The following is a 15328-nucleotide window of genomic DNA, read 5'->3' as shown; positions in this document are numbered from 1 at the left end:
GCCTGGTGAGTGACAGCAGGGAGGAGTGGTGAGCAGAGGGCTGCCTTCGCACTGGTTCAAGCACACATGAACCGGGCATCAGGACGGGGCGGGGCCTGGTGAGTGACAGCAGGGAGGAGTGGTTAGCAGAGGGCTGCCTTTGCACAGGTTAAAGCACGCATGCCCCTTCGGCCGGCCGTCTTGCGATGGCCAGCCAGATGTGCACAACAAACCTCTCAACCACCTGCCTTAAGACAGCTAGGTTGAGGGCAAGTGCATGCATCCAACCAATCAGGGCACTGCTCACATGCTGGTTCCAATCAGGGCACTGCTCACATGGTGGTTAACGGCTCCTAAACAGGCCAGGATTGGTTGAGGGAGTTTGCTGGGGCTTGCACTGCAGTCCCAGGAGAGGAGGTCGGAGTGAGGAGGACGTTGATGTCACGATCAGGTAAGTGTTTTTCTTTTTTTAAATTTTGTTTGCGCCCGCCCTTAGTAGATGTAAGCCACCACTGGTGCACACGTTACAATAATGTACATGCAGTGTACAGTTAGGGCTACGAGATCTGAGCAGGGTGCAAGTGATGTATGCACAACCACATGCATACAAGCAGGCTCAGTGAGGAAGCCTGTTGTATGACTCAAGCTGACATTTGCGCATAGGTCGATTCTCTATAAAGTCTCAGCCCAACATCTGCGCATAGGTCCATTCTCGATAGAGTCTCAGCCCGACATCTGCGCATAGGTCCATTCTCTATAGAGTCTCAGCTACACATCTGCGCATAGGTCCATTCTCGATAGTCTCAGCCCGACATCTGCGCATAGGTCCATTCTCGATGGGGTCTCAGCCCAACATCTGCGCATAGGTCCATTCTCGATAGAGTCTCAGCCTGACATCTGCGCATAGGTCCATTCTCGATAGGATCTCAGCCCAACATCTGCGCATAGGTCCATTCTCGATAGAGTCTCAGCCTGACATCTGCGCATAGGTCCATTCTCGATGGAGTTTCAGCCCGACATCTGCGCATAGGTCCATTCTCTATAGAGTCTCAGCTGAACATCTACGCATAGGTCCATTCTCGATAGAGTCTCAGCCTGACATCTGCGCATAGGTCCATTCTCGATAGGGTCTCAGCCCAACATCTGCGCATAGGTCCATTCTCGATAGAGTCTCAGCCTGACATCTGCACATAGGTCCATTCACGATAGGATCTCAGCCCAACATCTGCGCATAGGTCCATTCTCAATAGAGTCTCAGCCTGACATCTGCGCATAGGTCCATTCTCGATAGAGTCTCAGCCCGACATCTGCGCATAGGTCCATTCTCTATAGAGTCTCAGCTGAACATCTGCGCATAGGTCCATTCTCGATAGAGTCTCAGCCTGACATCTGCGCATAGGTCTATTCTCGATAGAGTCTCACCCTGACATCTGCGCATAGGTCTATTCTCGATAGGGTCATAGCCTGACATCTGCGCATAGGTCTATTCTCCATAGAGTCTCAGCCTGACATCTGCGCATAGGTCCATTCTCGATAGAGTCTCAGCCTGACCTCTGCGCATAGGTCTATTCTCAATAGAGTCTCAGCCCGACATCTGCGCATAGGTCTATTCTCGATAGAGTCTCACACTGACATCTGCGCATAGGTCTATTCTCCATAGAGTCTCAGCTCAACATCTGCGCATAGGTCCATTCTCAATAGAGTCTCAGCCTGACCTCTGCGCATAGGTCCATTCTCTATAGAGTCTCAGCCCAACATCTGCGCATAGGACCATTCTCGATAGAGTCTCAGCCCGACATCTGCGCATAGGTCTATTCTCGATAGAGTCTCAGCCTGACATCTGCGTATAGGTTCATTCTCGATAGAGTCTCAGCCCAACATCTGCGCCTAGGCCCATTCTCGATAGAGTCTCAGCCCGACATCTGCGCATAGGTCAATTCTCGATATAGTCTCAGCCTGACCTCTGCACATAGGTCCATTCTCGATAGAGTCTCAGCCTGACCTCTGTGCATAGGTCTATTCTCGATGGAGTCTCAGCCTGACCTCTGCGCATAGGTCCATTTTCGATAGAGTCTCAGCCTGACATCTGCGCATAGGTCCATTCTCGATAGAGTTTCCGCCCAACATCTGCGCCTAGGTCCATTCTCGATAGAGTCTCAGCCCGACATCTGCGCATAGGTTAATTCTCGATGGAATCTCAGCCTGACCTCTGCGCATAGGTCCTTTCTCGATGGAGTCTCAGCCTGATATCTGCACATAGGTCCATTCTCGATAGATTCTCAGCCTGTCATCTGCGCAAATGTCCATTCTCAATAGAGGATCAGCCTGACCTCTGCGCATAGGTTCATTCTCGATAGGAGTCTCAGCCTGACATCTGCCCATAGGTCCATTCTCGATGGAGTCTCAGCCTGACCTCTGCGCATAAGTCTATTCTTGATAGGAGTCTCAGCCTGACATCTGCGTATAGGTCCATTCTAGATGGAGTCTCAGCCTGACCTCTGCACATAGGTCCATTCTCGATAGGAGTCTCAGCCTGACATCTGCGCATAGGTCCATTCTCGATGGAGTCTCAGCCTGACCTTTGTGCATAGGTCCATTCTCGATAGAGTCTCAGCCTGACCTCTGCACATAGGTCCATTCTCAATAGAGTCTCAGCCTGACCTCTGCGCATAGGTCTTTTCTCAATAGAGTCTCAGCCTGACCTCTGCACATAGGTCCATTCTCGATAGTTATGAGTCAATTGAGTACTTATGGTACCTGCCCTATCTTTCTTGGGTGCAGTGTATCAATGTGTAATGTTTCACTGTGTACTCTATGTGTAACTTATGTTTTAACTGCACTTCTAGATTGGAACATGGTAAAGGATCAAAGTCCCTGCTGTGTATATGACGCTTTGGGCCTGGATCCAGATATTTCTGGCACAGCCGGATTCCTTTGCGGAGTTAGTGAAATAACATATTTCCCTCAGTCAGGCCTCAGTGGAATTCATCATTTGATCAGTCCGGCTGAGGGAGTTACTTATAAGGCTGCACTAGATGGCAGACCAAAGGTCACTGTAGACACCAGGCTCCTTCTAGGGGCTGTGAGAACCTATGTCCTGCTAGAGCGAGAGAGAAGCTTAGAACCTGCACAGGCCTCATCCCGCCTCTGCTAGGCAATGGACAGAGGGCCACACCCATGAGTGGACAGTGGAAGCGCCCAGACTTCGGTCTCTGCTTCCCAGCCTTGGGTCCCTTCGAACCATCACCCGGCGGTGGGCGCCAGGGTCCACTCTGCCAGTGTGAGGGGAGCTGTCCGGGGTGTGTGCTGGAGGGAAGGAGTGGAGGGGTTTTCTCTACAGCTTAAACCTTGCATCAGTAGCCCTCTGTAGAGGCTTCGGGCACGACAAGTAAATTAAGGCGGGACTAAGATGTGGGGAAGGCCCCTGTCAAAATGGACAGATCGACATAAAACACTGTAAATTGCGGTAGGTGATTCCCTCAGACACATGCCACAGATAAGCATGAAGGGGGTTGTTTTTGAAGCCACATGGATGAATGTTCTTTTCCTATTGTACAGATGCTAATGAAATGCAGGAGAGCGCCCCCACCCCCCTCCGGGCCCCTAAATAACTTGTACTAAAAATAAGTAAAGCAGCAAATTTACAGAATACCTCTTGTGTGTTTAGCAGACGTTCTGAGGAGTTCCACCCTGACACCTCCCTCCTCCCACCCTCACACCGTCACACCTCCCACCCACCACATTTCCACCTGCAGCTCCACCCTGTTCTTCGATGCCCACCCTGCTGAGGATCCCTCTGTAGAGCCTCATCCCTGATGCTGTATGCCTGGCCCCCCACCCCCTTCTGCCACCTTACCACAGGAGAGCCCCACCCTGTGCCCTACTCCCTTGCATACCTTTGCACAGAATATGTTTGCGATTCCCTGAAAATTCCCGTTTTATTCCATTTCTAGATGTTTTAAGGCCGATTCACAAAGACATGGAAGAGTGCGTAAAAGAGTATTCAGGAGGACTGCTTTATATACTCGGGTGCGTAGAAAAGTACTACAGGAGGACTGCTTTATATACTCGGGTGCATAGAAAAGTACTACAGGAGGACTGCTTTATATACTCGGGTGCGTAGAAGAGTATACAGGAGGATCGCTTTACATACTCAAGTGCGGATCACAGTACTACAGGGGGACTGCTTTATATACTTGAGTGCATAGAAAAGTACTAAAGGAGGACTGCTTTATATACTTGAGTGCATAGAAAAGTACTAAAGGAGGACTGCTTTATATACTTGAGTGCATAGAAAAGTACTAAAGGAGGACTGCTTTATATACTTGAGTGCATAGAAAAGTACTAAAGGAGGACTGCTTTATATACTTGAGTGCATAGAAAAGTACTAAAGGAGGACTGCTTTATATACTTGAGTGCATAGAAAAGTACTACAGGGGGACTGCTTTATATACTTGAGTGCATAGAAAAGTACTAAAGGAGGACTGCTTTATATACTTGAGTGCATAGAAAAGTACTAAAGGAGGACTGCTTTATATACTCGGGTGCGTAGAAAAGTACTACAGGAGGACTGCTTTATATACTCGGGTGCATAGAAAAGTACTACAGGAGGACTGCTTTATATACTCGGGTGCGTAGAAGAGTATACAGGAGGATCGCTTTACATACTCAAGTGCGGATCACAGTACTACAGGGGGACTGCTTTATATACTTGAGTGCATAGAAAAGTACTAAAGGAGGACTGCTTTATATACTTGAGTGCATAGAAAAGTACTAAAGGAGGACTGCTTTATATACTTGAGTGCATAGAAAAGTACTAAAGGAGGACTGCTTTATATACTTGAGTGCATAGAAAAGTACTAAAGGAGGACTGCTTTATATACTTGAGTGCATAGAAAAGTACTAAAGGAGGACTGCTTTATATACTTGAGTGCATAGAAAAGTACTACAGGGGGACTGCTTTATATACTTGAGTGCATAGAAAAGTACTAAAGGAGGACTGCTTTATATACTTGAGTGCATAGAAAAGTACTAAAGGAGGACTGCTTTATATACTTGAGTGCGTAAGAGTGCGACAGGAGGATTGCTTTACATACTCAAGTGCAGATAACAGTACTACAGGGGGACTGCTTTATATACTCGGGTGCGTAAAAGAGTACTACAGGAGACCTGCTTTACATGCTCGAGTGCGGATAAGAGTACTACAGGGGGACTGCTTTATAAACTCAAGTGCGTAAAAAGAGTAGTACAGGAGGACTGCTTTATATACTCGAGTGCGTTGGAAGTGTACTACAGAAGGACTGCTTTATTTACTCGAGTGGTAAAAGAGTACTACAGGAGGACTGCTTTATATACTCGAGTGCATAAAAAAGTACTATAGGAGGACCGCTTTATATTATTTGAGTGCGTAAAAGAGTACTACAGGAGGACTGCTTTACATTGTGGAGTGCGTAAAAGAGTACTACAAGAGGACTGCTATATACACTTGAGTGCGTAAAAGAGTACTATAGGAGGACTGTTTTATATACTCGAGTGCGTAAAAGAGTACTACAGGAGGACTGCATTATATACTCAAGTGCATAAAAGAGCACTACCGGAGGACTGCTTTATATACTCGAGTACGTAAAAGAGTAGTACAGGAGGACTGCTTTATAGTCTCCAAAGTGCCTTCATGAGTATCAATCAATCAATCAATCATTTGTAAAGCGCACTACATACCTGCGAGGGCCTCAAGGCACTGGGGGGGGGGGGCACTACTGGTCAAACAGCCAGGTCTTGAGTAGCCTCCTGAAGGTCAGCAGGTCTTGGGTCTGTTGTAGGATCAGTGGAAGGGTATTCGATGTCTTGGCGGCGAGGTGGGAGAAGGATCTCCCGCCGGTGGTTGTTCTTTGGATGCACGGGACTGTGGCGAGTGAGAGCTCGGCGGAGCGTAACTGGCGGTTGGGGATGTAGAAGGAGAGCTGTCTGTTGAGGTAGGCTGGGCCGGTCTTGTGGAGTGCCTTTTGTGCGTGGATGAGGAGCTTGAAGGGTATCCTCTTTTTGACGGGGAGCCAGTGCAGGTCCCTAAGGTGGGGGGTGATGTGGCCGTGGCGTGGTACGTCGAGGATCAGTTGTGCTGAGGCGTTTTGGATGCATTGTAGTCGTTTGATGAGCTTGGTCGGGGCTCCCGCATAGAGGGCGTTTCTGTAGCCAAGTCTGCTGCTGACGAGGGCCTGGGTGACTGTCTATCTTGTATCTGTCGGGAACCATCTGTAGATCTTGCAGAGCATGCAGAGGGTGCTGAAGCAGGAGGAGGAGATGGCGTTGACCTGCTTGGTCATTGAGAGCGTTGAGTCGAGGATGATTCCCAGGTTGCGTGCGTGGTCGGTGGGTGTCTGGGCTACTCCCAGTGCCGTCGGCCACCAGGAGTCGTCCCAGGCTGAAGGGTTGGAGCCGAGGAAGAGGACCTCCGTCTTGTCCAAGTTCAGCTTCAGACGGCTGGTCTTCATCCAGTCGGTGACGGCCTTCATTCCTTCGTGGAGGTTAGCTTTGGCGATGATGGGGTCCTTGGTGAGGGAGAGGATCAGTTGAGTGTCTTCGGCGTAGGAGATTATGTTGAGGTCGTGCTGTCGGGCGACGTGTGCGAGCGGGGCCATGTAAATGTTGAACAGTGTCGGGCTGAGGGAGGATCCCTGAGGTACGCCGCAGATGATCTCAGATGCTTCGGACCGGAATGGGGGGAGGCGGATGCTCTGGGTTCTGCCAGAGAGGAAGGAGGTGGTCCATTCCAGTGCCTTGTCTCGGATCTCTGCGGCGTGGAGGCGTGCGCGTAGTGTGCGGTGGCAGGCGGTGCTCAAGGCTGCGGAGAGTTCTAGGAGGATTAGTGCTTCAGTCTCGCCGTTGTCCAGCAGGGTCCTGATGTCATCTGTGGCGGCGATGAGGGCGGTCTCGGTGCGGTGGTTGCTGCGGAACCCTGACTGGGAAGGGTCCAGGATTTTGTTTTCTTCGAGGTATCGGGTTAGCTGTCTGTTGACGATGACCTTGGCCGGGAAGGGGAGCAGAGAGATGGGCCGCAAGTTCTTGAGGTCTCTTGGGTCAGCCTTGGCTTTTTTCAGTAGGGCGTTGATCTCGGCGTGTTTCCTGCTCTCTGGGAAGGTCACGGTCTTGAGGGAGAGATTGATGACGTTGCGCAGGTGGGGTGCGATGGAGCTTCTTGCTTTGTTGAAGACGTGGTGCGGGAAGGGATCTGATGGAGAGCCGGAGTGGATTGTGCTCATGGTCTTGATGGTGTCATTGATGCTCACAATGGCCCAGGCTAGCAGGGGGTCGTGGTCGATGATGTGCGGAGGGTCTGTTGTGTTGCTGTCTGTTGGGTCTGTCTGGGTGTTGAAGCTGTCGTGGATGTCTGCTATCTTGCGGTGGAAGAAGGTGGCGAGGGAATTGCACAGGGCTTGTGACAGCGGGATGTCGTTGGTGTTGGAGCTGGGGTTGGAGAGTTCCTTCACGGTGTTGAAGAGCTCCTTGCTATTGTGTGCGTTGTTGTCGAGGCGGTCTTTGAACGAGGTTCTCTTGGCGGCCCTGATGAGGTGGTGGTGGTTGCGGATGGCGTCCTTGTGTGCTGTGCGGTTGTCCGGAGTTTGTTCGCTGTGCCATTTCTTCTCTAGTTTCCGGCAGGCTTGCTTGGAGGCTAGGAGTTCTGGGGTGAACCAGCTAGCCCTCTTGCTGGTGTCTCTGTGGGGGGGGATTCTTCAGTGGGGCGAGGGTGTTGGCGCAGTCTTCGATCCAGCGTCTAAGGCTGTGGGCAGCATTGTCGGTGTTGGAGGGTTCGGTGGGTGGGCTGAGAGCGAGGTTTGCATGTAGTTGGTCTTCGGAGATTTTGCTCCAGCAGCGGCGGGGAATCTGTTGGGTGCGGTGGTGTGTGGTGGGTTTCTTGAAGGTGAAGTGGATGCAGCAGTGGTCGGTCCAGAGGAGTTTGGTGGTGTAGCTGACAGAGACGTGCGGGCTTGAGGAGAAGACGGGGTCGAGCGTGTGGCCGGCGGAGTGGGTGGGCATTGTGACAAGTTGCTTTAGTCCGAGGTTGGCGAGGTTATCGATCAGGGTTGTGGAGTTGTTGTCGTTGTTGTTCTCAAGGTGAAAGTTCAGGTCTCTCCGAGGAGGATGTAGTCGGTGTGAGTCAGGGCGTGCGTGCTGATGAAGTCGGCGATGGAGTCGCTGAACTGGGGGCAGAGTCCGGGGGGTCGGTAGACGAGGGTGCCTCTGAGGGTGGAGTTGGGGTCTGTGTGGATATGGAAGTGCTTGTGTTCGGCGGTGCTAAGCGCGTCGTCCGTGCTAGTCGCGACCCTGATGCTGTTCTTGTGGACGATGATGATTCCTCCTCCGACTCTGTTGGTGCGTTCTCTGCGGGTGATCTTGTAGCCGTCTGGGATGGCTATGGCGATGTCGGGTGCGGAGAAGTCATTCAACCAGGTCTCTGTCAGGAAGGCGACGTCCGGGGATATTGTGTCGAGCAGGTCCCAGAGCTAGACGGCGTGTTTGCGCGCGGAGCGGGTGTTCAGTAGTATGCATCGCAGGTGGGTGCGGTCATTCTTGGCAGGTGGTTCGTCGGTTCTGAGGCTGGAGTAGCTGCAGTTCCGGCAGGTGAAGGCACCGTGTGTGCATTTCGAGGCAGCCTTGAAGCAGGTGTGGGTCCGTCCAGGGTTGAGGGCGTGGAGTGTGCTGGCATCGTAGCGGCGGCGGTCATCGTGGTTGGAGCGGGGGCCAGAGGTTCTGGCGCTGGGCGCGGTCCATGCGCAGACAGGCTTGCCTTAGGCATGCATTTGGCGCGCCAGCGGCGCGGCCGCACAGCGGCCAGCATATATGGGGAAGTGGAAGGGAGGAGCAGCTGGGAGGCGGGAGACGGGGGCAGCGAATGGGCAGTGGGCAGTCAGCGAGGGGAACAGAAGGGAAAAACCGGGCAGAGGGACACGGGGCAGCAAGGGGTACAGAAAGGAAAACCGGGCAGAGAGACGGTGGCAGCGAGGGGTACAGAAGGAAAGAAAACAGACAAGGACCACGTGCAGGCAGCGGGGGAAGACAGACAACAGGGGTCACAGACACAACAAAGAAAATACAGGCAATACAGTAAAACAGTGGGCGGAAGATGAACAAACTTACGATTCCTCAGCAGCGGCAGCTGGAGCAGGGACACACAGGCGGAGCTGTGCGGAGGGGGAGCGAGAGGTTCTAAAAATATACTCTGTGGGTCTGTCCTTAAATTGAATTGTTGCAAAAAGCAAAGCGTAGGTGAATAGGCATCAAATGTGCCTTTAAAACTATAACTGGCATTGTTGTTTTCGTTTTAAAATGACCCATATTAAAGAAAGAATAGCCAGGCAGAGCTTGGGACTGGTTTTCCTGCCCACATAATGTGTTCCATTTAAAATTAACAATACTGAGCCGGCTTCAAATGATGGGGTCCAGAAGTGTGTGGAGGCTGCTGGTCTGGCAAGGACCTATTCTTGGACTCACTTCCTGTGCACATCCAAATATGAACAGGAAGTGAAGCCGAGAATAGCACCCACATTAGCCTTACTCGGTGAGTGTACGTCACTGGACTCTTTATTTACATTCCTGGTATTTTAGTTAGCGGGTCAATGCATGTTCTGAACTCTGATCAAGTCAATTGATCCAACTGGAGAGGCAGACAAGGTAGCAGCATGTGATGACATGATAACGTACGACGTGTAGATCTTAGTTCTGTGGTATACTGTGTGTGGATCAACTCACAAGCAACAATTAACATATCACTACCAGAGCCCCGCGCAGTCTCCAAATGAACCCCTGTGTCTCTAAATATTACCCAGAGGCCGCCAGACATTCAAAAACAACCCGCTGAATGCAGGTTACTGACTAAACAGAATTCAAATCCATTCATGGCATACTACCTCTCTGACGTGTACCACACCTATATAGCATACCCCGCCTCATAATGTAGATCTAACCGAGCCTGCCGGCGCACCCCACACAGTCCTGTGCTGGGTCAGGTTCTTGACAGACCTCCTTTCCCGAAGCTCCTCCCTATCTGACGTCACAGCCGGTGCCGCACTCCAGCCATTCAACACTGGTCTAAAGATCCATCACTCACTGCAGGCAGCAGAGGGCGAAGACCACCAGAAATACCGCTCACAGGTACGAAACGTCACAACTCTGCGACTCTCTCATCACGCTATGATAATATTCATACTTGTTCATCTGTATTATTAGGAAATGTAAATATTGACTCTCTTCGCAGGGGGCTCACCATTCAATCAATCCTAATCTATGTTTATGTTTGAAATGCTAGGGCTCATAAATGAATATATGTAGCTCTAACAAGAAACTTTAACTTGGACAGAATAATTACAAACGGTAATGAAGTAGCAGCCTCTAGACTCCACCCTTACAGGTCAAAGAAATGCTGTTATGTACATGTAACACTATATTTACTGTGTGCCATACCTTTATTAACATGAGTGAACATTTAAACGCATTAATGAAAATTATTTACTGTACAAACTAGAGTTTTATTAATGTGTGCACTAATGTTCAGTTTAACATGAATACATGTATTCTATATTCACGTTTACATCTATTCTGGAAGTCATATTTGAAAGAGTAATCATGTATGCTTTCACTCATGTTTGAATTTGTTCTTGAGTTACATATGCACAAGTAAATCCATGTATTTGAAGGGCACAATTCAATGTTCAGTTCAAGCAAGTGTGACTAAAGGCCTTGATTTTGAAATGTATTTCGTCTGGTCAGTCTGTTCTTTTTCTTTTCCGGTGCGTTCTCGTGGTTTCATTAGCTAGAGTAAAGCAGCCGTGTTGTCTGCACTACTTTCTTGATAGTACGGCCTGAGAAGAAAAATCTTGGCAAGAAACGTGAAGACCTGATGTGCAGATGAAGCCTCCTACTCATTGCGAATCAGGAACGAGGAACACCACAAGAAGTGAAATGATTGGTTCCTGGTGGGGTGGGCAGGGCTATGATTGGTGTTGAAGGTTTACTGGATTTAATTAGTGCTCACACCATTAGACTTTAGAGCAGAATCCCTTAGGCTTGGAGGTGTACAGAGCTCTCTGCTTTCTTTATTCTTTATTACTCAAGTGTGATGCTTCATGCTAAACACTTATTCCAACTCTGGAGGGCTTCTACTGGCGTTCTTACAATGCTGACACCTTCTCGCACTTCTGAATTTCCTTGAGACCCGATTCTATGAACCATCCTTATTCTAAACTTAGAGCCTTGATTAGATAACTTTAGAACTTATTCATGTTTAGGAGAGAGAATCAGAGTTCCTCAGGAGCTGTCAGGCCAGGGTAAAGTGTTGAGGGGGCCCCCTGGAGCTCAGGCCCCCTGCACCCTGGGGGCTGCGGAGGCCTTTGTTACGCCACTGCCTGTACCCTTCTAAAGACAGCCACAGCCCTAGTCTAACCAGAAGTCTGGAGGCTAAGTGAAGCAGTGTTCGATGTGCGCTGTATCACTCTAAAGACAGCTGCAGCACTTGTCCTACCGGGAGCCCGGAGTCAAAGAGAAGCAACTTCGAATGTACCTTGTACCCTTCTAAAAACAGACGCAGCCGTTGTCCGACCAGGAGTCTGGAGCCCAAGTGGAGCAGTCTCCTATGTACCCTGTATCCTTCTAAAGATAACCAGAGTCCTTGTCCGATCGGGATCCCGGAGCCTCAGAGAGGCAACCTCCAATGTACGCAGTCCTTTCTTCAGCTCTGGACTCTGTAGGACACCCTCCCACCCAGTCCTTTCTTCAGCTCTCGACTCTGTAGCCCTCCCCCCCCCCCCAGTTCTTTCTTCAGCTCTCGACTCTGTAGGGCACCCTCCCTCCCAGTCCTTTCTTCAGCTCTGGACTCTGTAGGACACCCTCCCACCCAGTCCTTTCTTCAGCTCTCGACTCTGTAGCCCCCCCCCCAGTTCTTTCTTCAGCTCTGGACTCTGTAGGGCACCCTCCCTCCCAGTCCTTTCTTCAGCTCTGGACTCTGTAGGGCATCCTCCCACCCAGTCCTTTCTTCAGCTCTGGACTCTGTAGGGCACCCTCCCTCCCAGTCCTTTCTTCAGCTCTGGACTCTGTAGGGCACCCTCCCTCCCAGTCCTTTCTTCAGCTCTGGACTCTGTAGGGCACCCTCCCCCCCAGTTCTTTCTTCAGCTCTGGACCCTGTAGGGCACCCTCCCTCCCAGTCCTTTCTTCAGCTCTGGACTCTGTAGGGCACCCTCCCACCCAGTCCTTTCTTCAGCTCTCGACTCTGTAGCCCCCCCCCAGTTCTTTCTTCAGCTCTGGACTCTGTAGGGCACCCTCCCTCCCAGTCCTTTCTTCAGCTCTGGACTCTGTAGGGCATCCTCCCACCCAGTCCTTTCTTCAGCTCTGGACTCTGTAGGGCACCCTCCCTCCCAGTCCTTTCTTCAGCTCTGGACTCTGTAGGGCACCCTCCCTCCCAGTCCTTTCTTCAGCTCTGGACTCTGTAGGGCACCCTCCCCCCCAGTTCTTTCTTCAGCTCTGGACCCTGTAGGGCACCCTCCCTCCCAGTCCTTTCTTCAGCTCTGGACTCTGTAGGGCACCCTCCCTCCCAGTCCTTTCTTCAGCTCTGGACTCTGTAGGGCACCCTCCCCCCAGTTCTTTCTTCAGCTCTGGACCCTGTAGGGCACCCTCCCTCCCAGTCCTTTCTTCAGCTCTGGACTCTGTAGGGCACCCTCCCTCCCAGTCCTTTCTTCAGCTCTGGACTCTGTAGGACACCCTCCCACCCAGTCCTTTCTTCAGCTCTCGACTCTTTAGGGCACTCTCCCCCCCAGTTCTTTCTTCAGCTCTGGACCCTGTAGGACACCCTCCCACCCAGTCCTTTCTTCAGCTCTCGACTCTTTAGGGCACCCTCCCACCCAGTCATTTCTTCAGCTCTGGACTCTGTAGGACACCCTCCCTCCCAGTTCTTTCTTCAGCTCTGGACTCTGTAGGACACCCTCCCACCCAGTCCTTTCTTCAGCTCTCGACTCTGTAGGCCCCCCCCCAGTTCTTTCTTCAGCTCTGGACTCTGTAGGGCACCCTCCCTCCCAGTCCTTTCTTCAGCTCTGGACTCTGTAGGGCATTCTCCCACCCAGTCCTTTCTTCAGCTCTGGACTCTGTAGGGCACCCTCCCCCCCAGGTCTTTCTTCAGCTCTGGACCCTGTAGGGCACCCTCCCTCCCAGTCCTTTCTTCAGCTCTGGACTCTGTAGGGCACCCTCCCTCCCAGTCCTTTCTTCAGCTCTGGATTCTGTAGGGCACCCTCCCACCCAGTCCTTTCTTCAGCTCTGGACTCTGTAGGGCACCCTCCCCCCCAGTTCTTTCTTCAGCTCTGGACCCTGTAAGGCACCCTCCCTCCCAGTCCTTTCTTCAGCTCTGGACTCTGTATGGCACCCTCCCTCCCAATCCTTTCTTCAGCTCTGGACCCTGTAAGGCACCCTCCCTCCCAGTCCTTTCTTCAGCTCTGGACTCTGTATGGCACCCTCCCTCCCTGTCCTTTCTTCAGCTCTGGACTCTGTAGGACACCCTCCCTCCCAGTCCTTTCTTCAGCTCTGGACTCTGTAGGACACCCTCAGTCCTTTCTTCAGCTCTGGACTCTGTAGGACACCCTCCCTCCCAGTCCTTTCTTCAGCTCTGGACTCTGTAGGGCACCCTCCCTCCCAGTCCTTTCTTCAGCTCTGGACTCTGTAGGGCACCCTCCCTCCCAGTCCTTTCTTCAGCTCTGGACTCTGTAGGGCACCCTCCCTCTCGTGCCGACCTTACCTGTGTTCCTTGCCCTTTTCATTTTGATCCCTTCTCACGCTTTCTCTAACATGTCTATTCCCTCCCCCCTCTGTACACAGATATTCTCCATGCTCCTTTTTCTCATTCAGTAGCCCCCCTCCCTTTTTGGGTAATTCTGGGCTTTTCAAATCAGCAAATCAATCAGTCATCCTTAGAATGAAACAAGGCATTTGATTGGCTAATGATCAGACTGTGTTCTAAGGTGTGAGACTCACGTTCAGTGGGTGACTTTGAGGTGTATGCTGCCCCCTCCCAAGCACTGTTGTATGTGGGGCTCAGCCCCTTCCCTCCCACTTCAGCTGGCCAACGCCTCAGCACTCACCAAAGAAGCAGTAGATGATTCCAAAGAGGCAGCACATGGCGCACACAACCGACGGGACTATCTCGTACTTGCGCTCGATCTCCTGCTCGCAGCGGTGGCTCCAGTCCAGCCCCATGTCGTGCGGCATCAGCTTGAAGCGTAGCGTCTGGACGGTGGACGTCATGGTGCTGGCGTTTCCAGGTAGGAGGCTCGAGCCTGTTTGACCTCTCGCTGGGGTCAGAGTCAAACGCTGTGAATGTTCAGCGATGCCCTGCAAGGAAAAAGAGAGAGCACGGTTAGAGATAGCTCTGAGTCCTATGTGTACAAGTTAAGATTCAGGGTACAATGAGAGATAGCTCTAACTCCTATGTGTACCTGTGCACCTATGCGTATAGGTGGAGGGACAAGGCACGCTTAGCGATAGTTCTGAGCCCTATGTGTACAGATAGAGGACCAGGGCACGCTGTGAGATAGCTCTAACTCCTATGTGTACCTGTGCACCTATGTGTATAGGTGGAGGGACAGGGCACGCTTAGAGATAGTTCTGAGCCCTATGTGTCAAGATGGACGGTCATGACACGCTTAGAGTTAGCTCTCGGTCCTGTGTGTAAAGATAGAGGGCCAGGACATGCTGAGAGATATCTCTGAGTCGTATGTGTAAAGGTGGAGGGGCAGGGTATGGTTAGAGATAGCTTTGAGTCCTATGTGTACCGATAAAGGGTTAGGGCATGCTTGGAGATATCTCTGAGCCTTATGTATACAGGTAGAGGGCCAGGGCCCGGTTAGAGATAGCCCTGAGTCCTATCTGTACAGCTAGAGGGTCAGCACACGCTTAGAGATACCTCTGAGTCCTAACTGAAGAGGTAGAGGGCCAGGGCCCGGTTAGAGATAGCTCTGAGTCGTATGTATACAGATATGGGGTCAGGGCATGCTTATAGGTAACTCTGAGTCCTATGTGTACAGATAGAGGGTCAGGGCACGCTTAGAGATAGCTATGAGCCCTATTGTACAGATAGTGGGGGAAGGTATGATTAGAGATAGCTCTGAGTCTTATGTGTACAGATAGAGGGTTAGCACAAGCTTAGAGATAGCTCTGAGTTCTATGTGTACAGGTAGAGGCCCAGGGCCCGGTTAGAAATAGCTCTGAGTCGTATTAACAGGTGGAGGGGCAGAATATGGTGAGAGATAGCTCTGAGTCATATATGTACAGATAGAGGGTCAGGGCACGCTTAGAGATAGCTTCGAGTTGTATGTGTACA

At 51.2% G+C, this 15328-nt stretch overlaps 1 protein-coding gene across 3 annotated transcripts in view; it reads right to left on the bottom strand.

Annotated features, from left to right (window-relative positions):
• Positions 1 to 15328, bottom strand: part of TMEM198 (transmembrane protein 198) — a 328796-nt gene that overhangs the window by 154189 nt on the left and 159279 nt on the right. For all 3 annotated transcript variants that reach the window (XM_085650174.1, XM_085650172.1, XM_085650173.1), the window contains exon 2: positions 14091 to 14340. In XM_085650174.1, coding sequence (XP_085506300.1) covers positions 14091 to 14253 — 163 coding nt within the window. In that variant the 5' untranslated portion in view covers positions 14254 to 14340. The remainder of the gene's footprint in view (positions 1 to 14090; positions 14341 to 15328) is intronic.

This window comes from Triturus cristatus, chromosome 3_2, assembly GCF_964204655.1.
Source record: "Triturus cristatus chromosome 3_2, aTriCri1.1, whole genome shotgun sequence".
NCBI lineage: Eukaryota > Metazoa > Chordata > Amphibia > Caudata > Salamandridae > Triturus > Triturus cristatus.
Note: the sequence above shows the minus strand (reverse complement) of the source record. Positions and strands in the feature narration are given on the sequence as shown.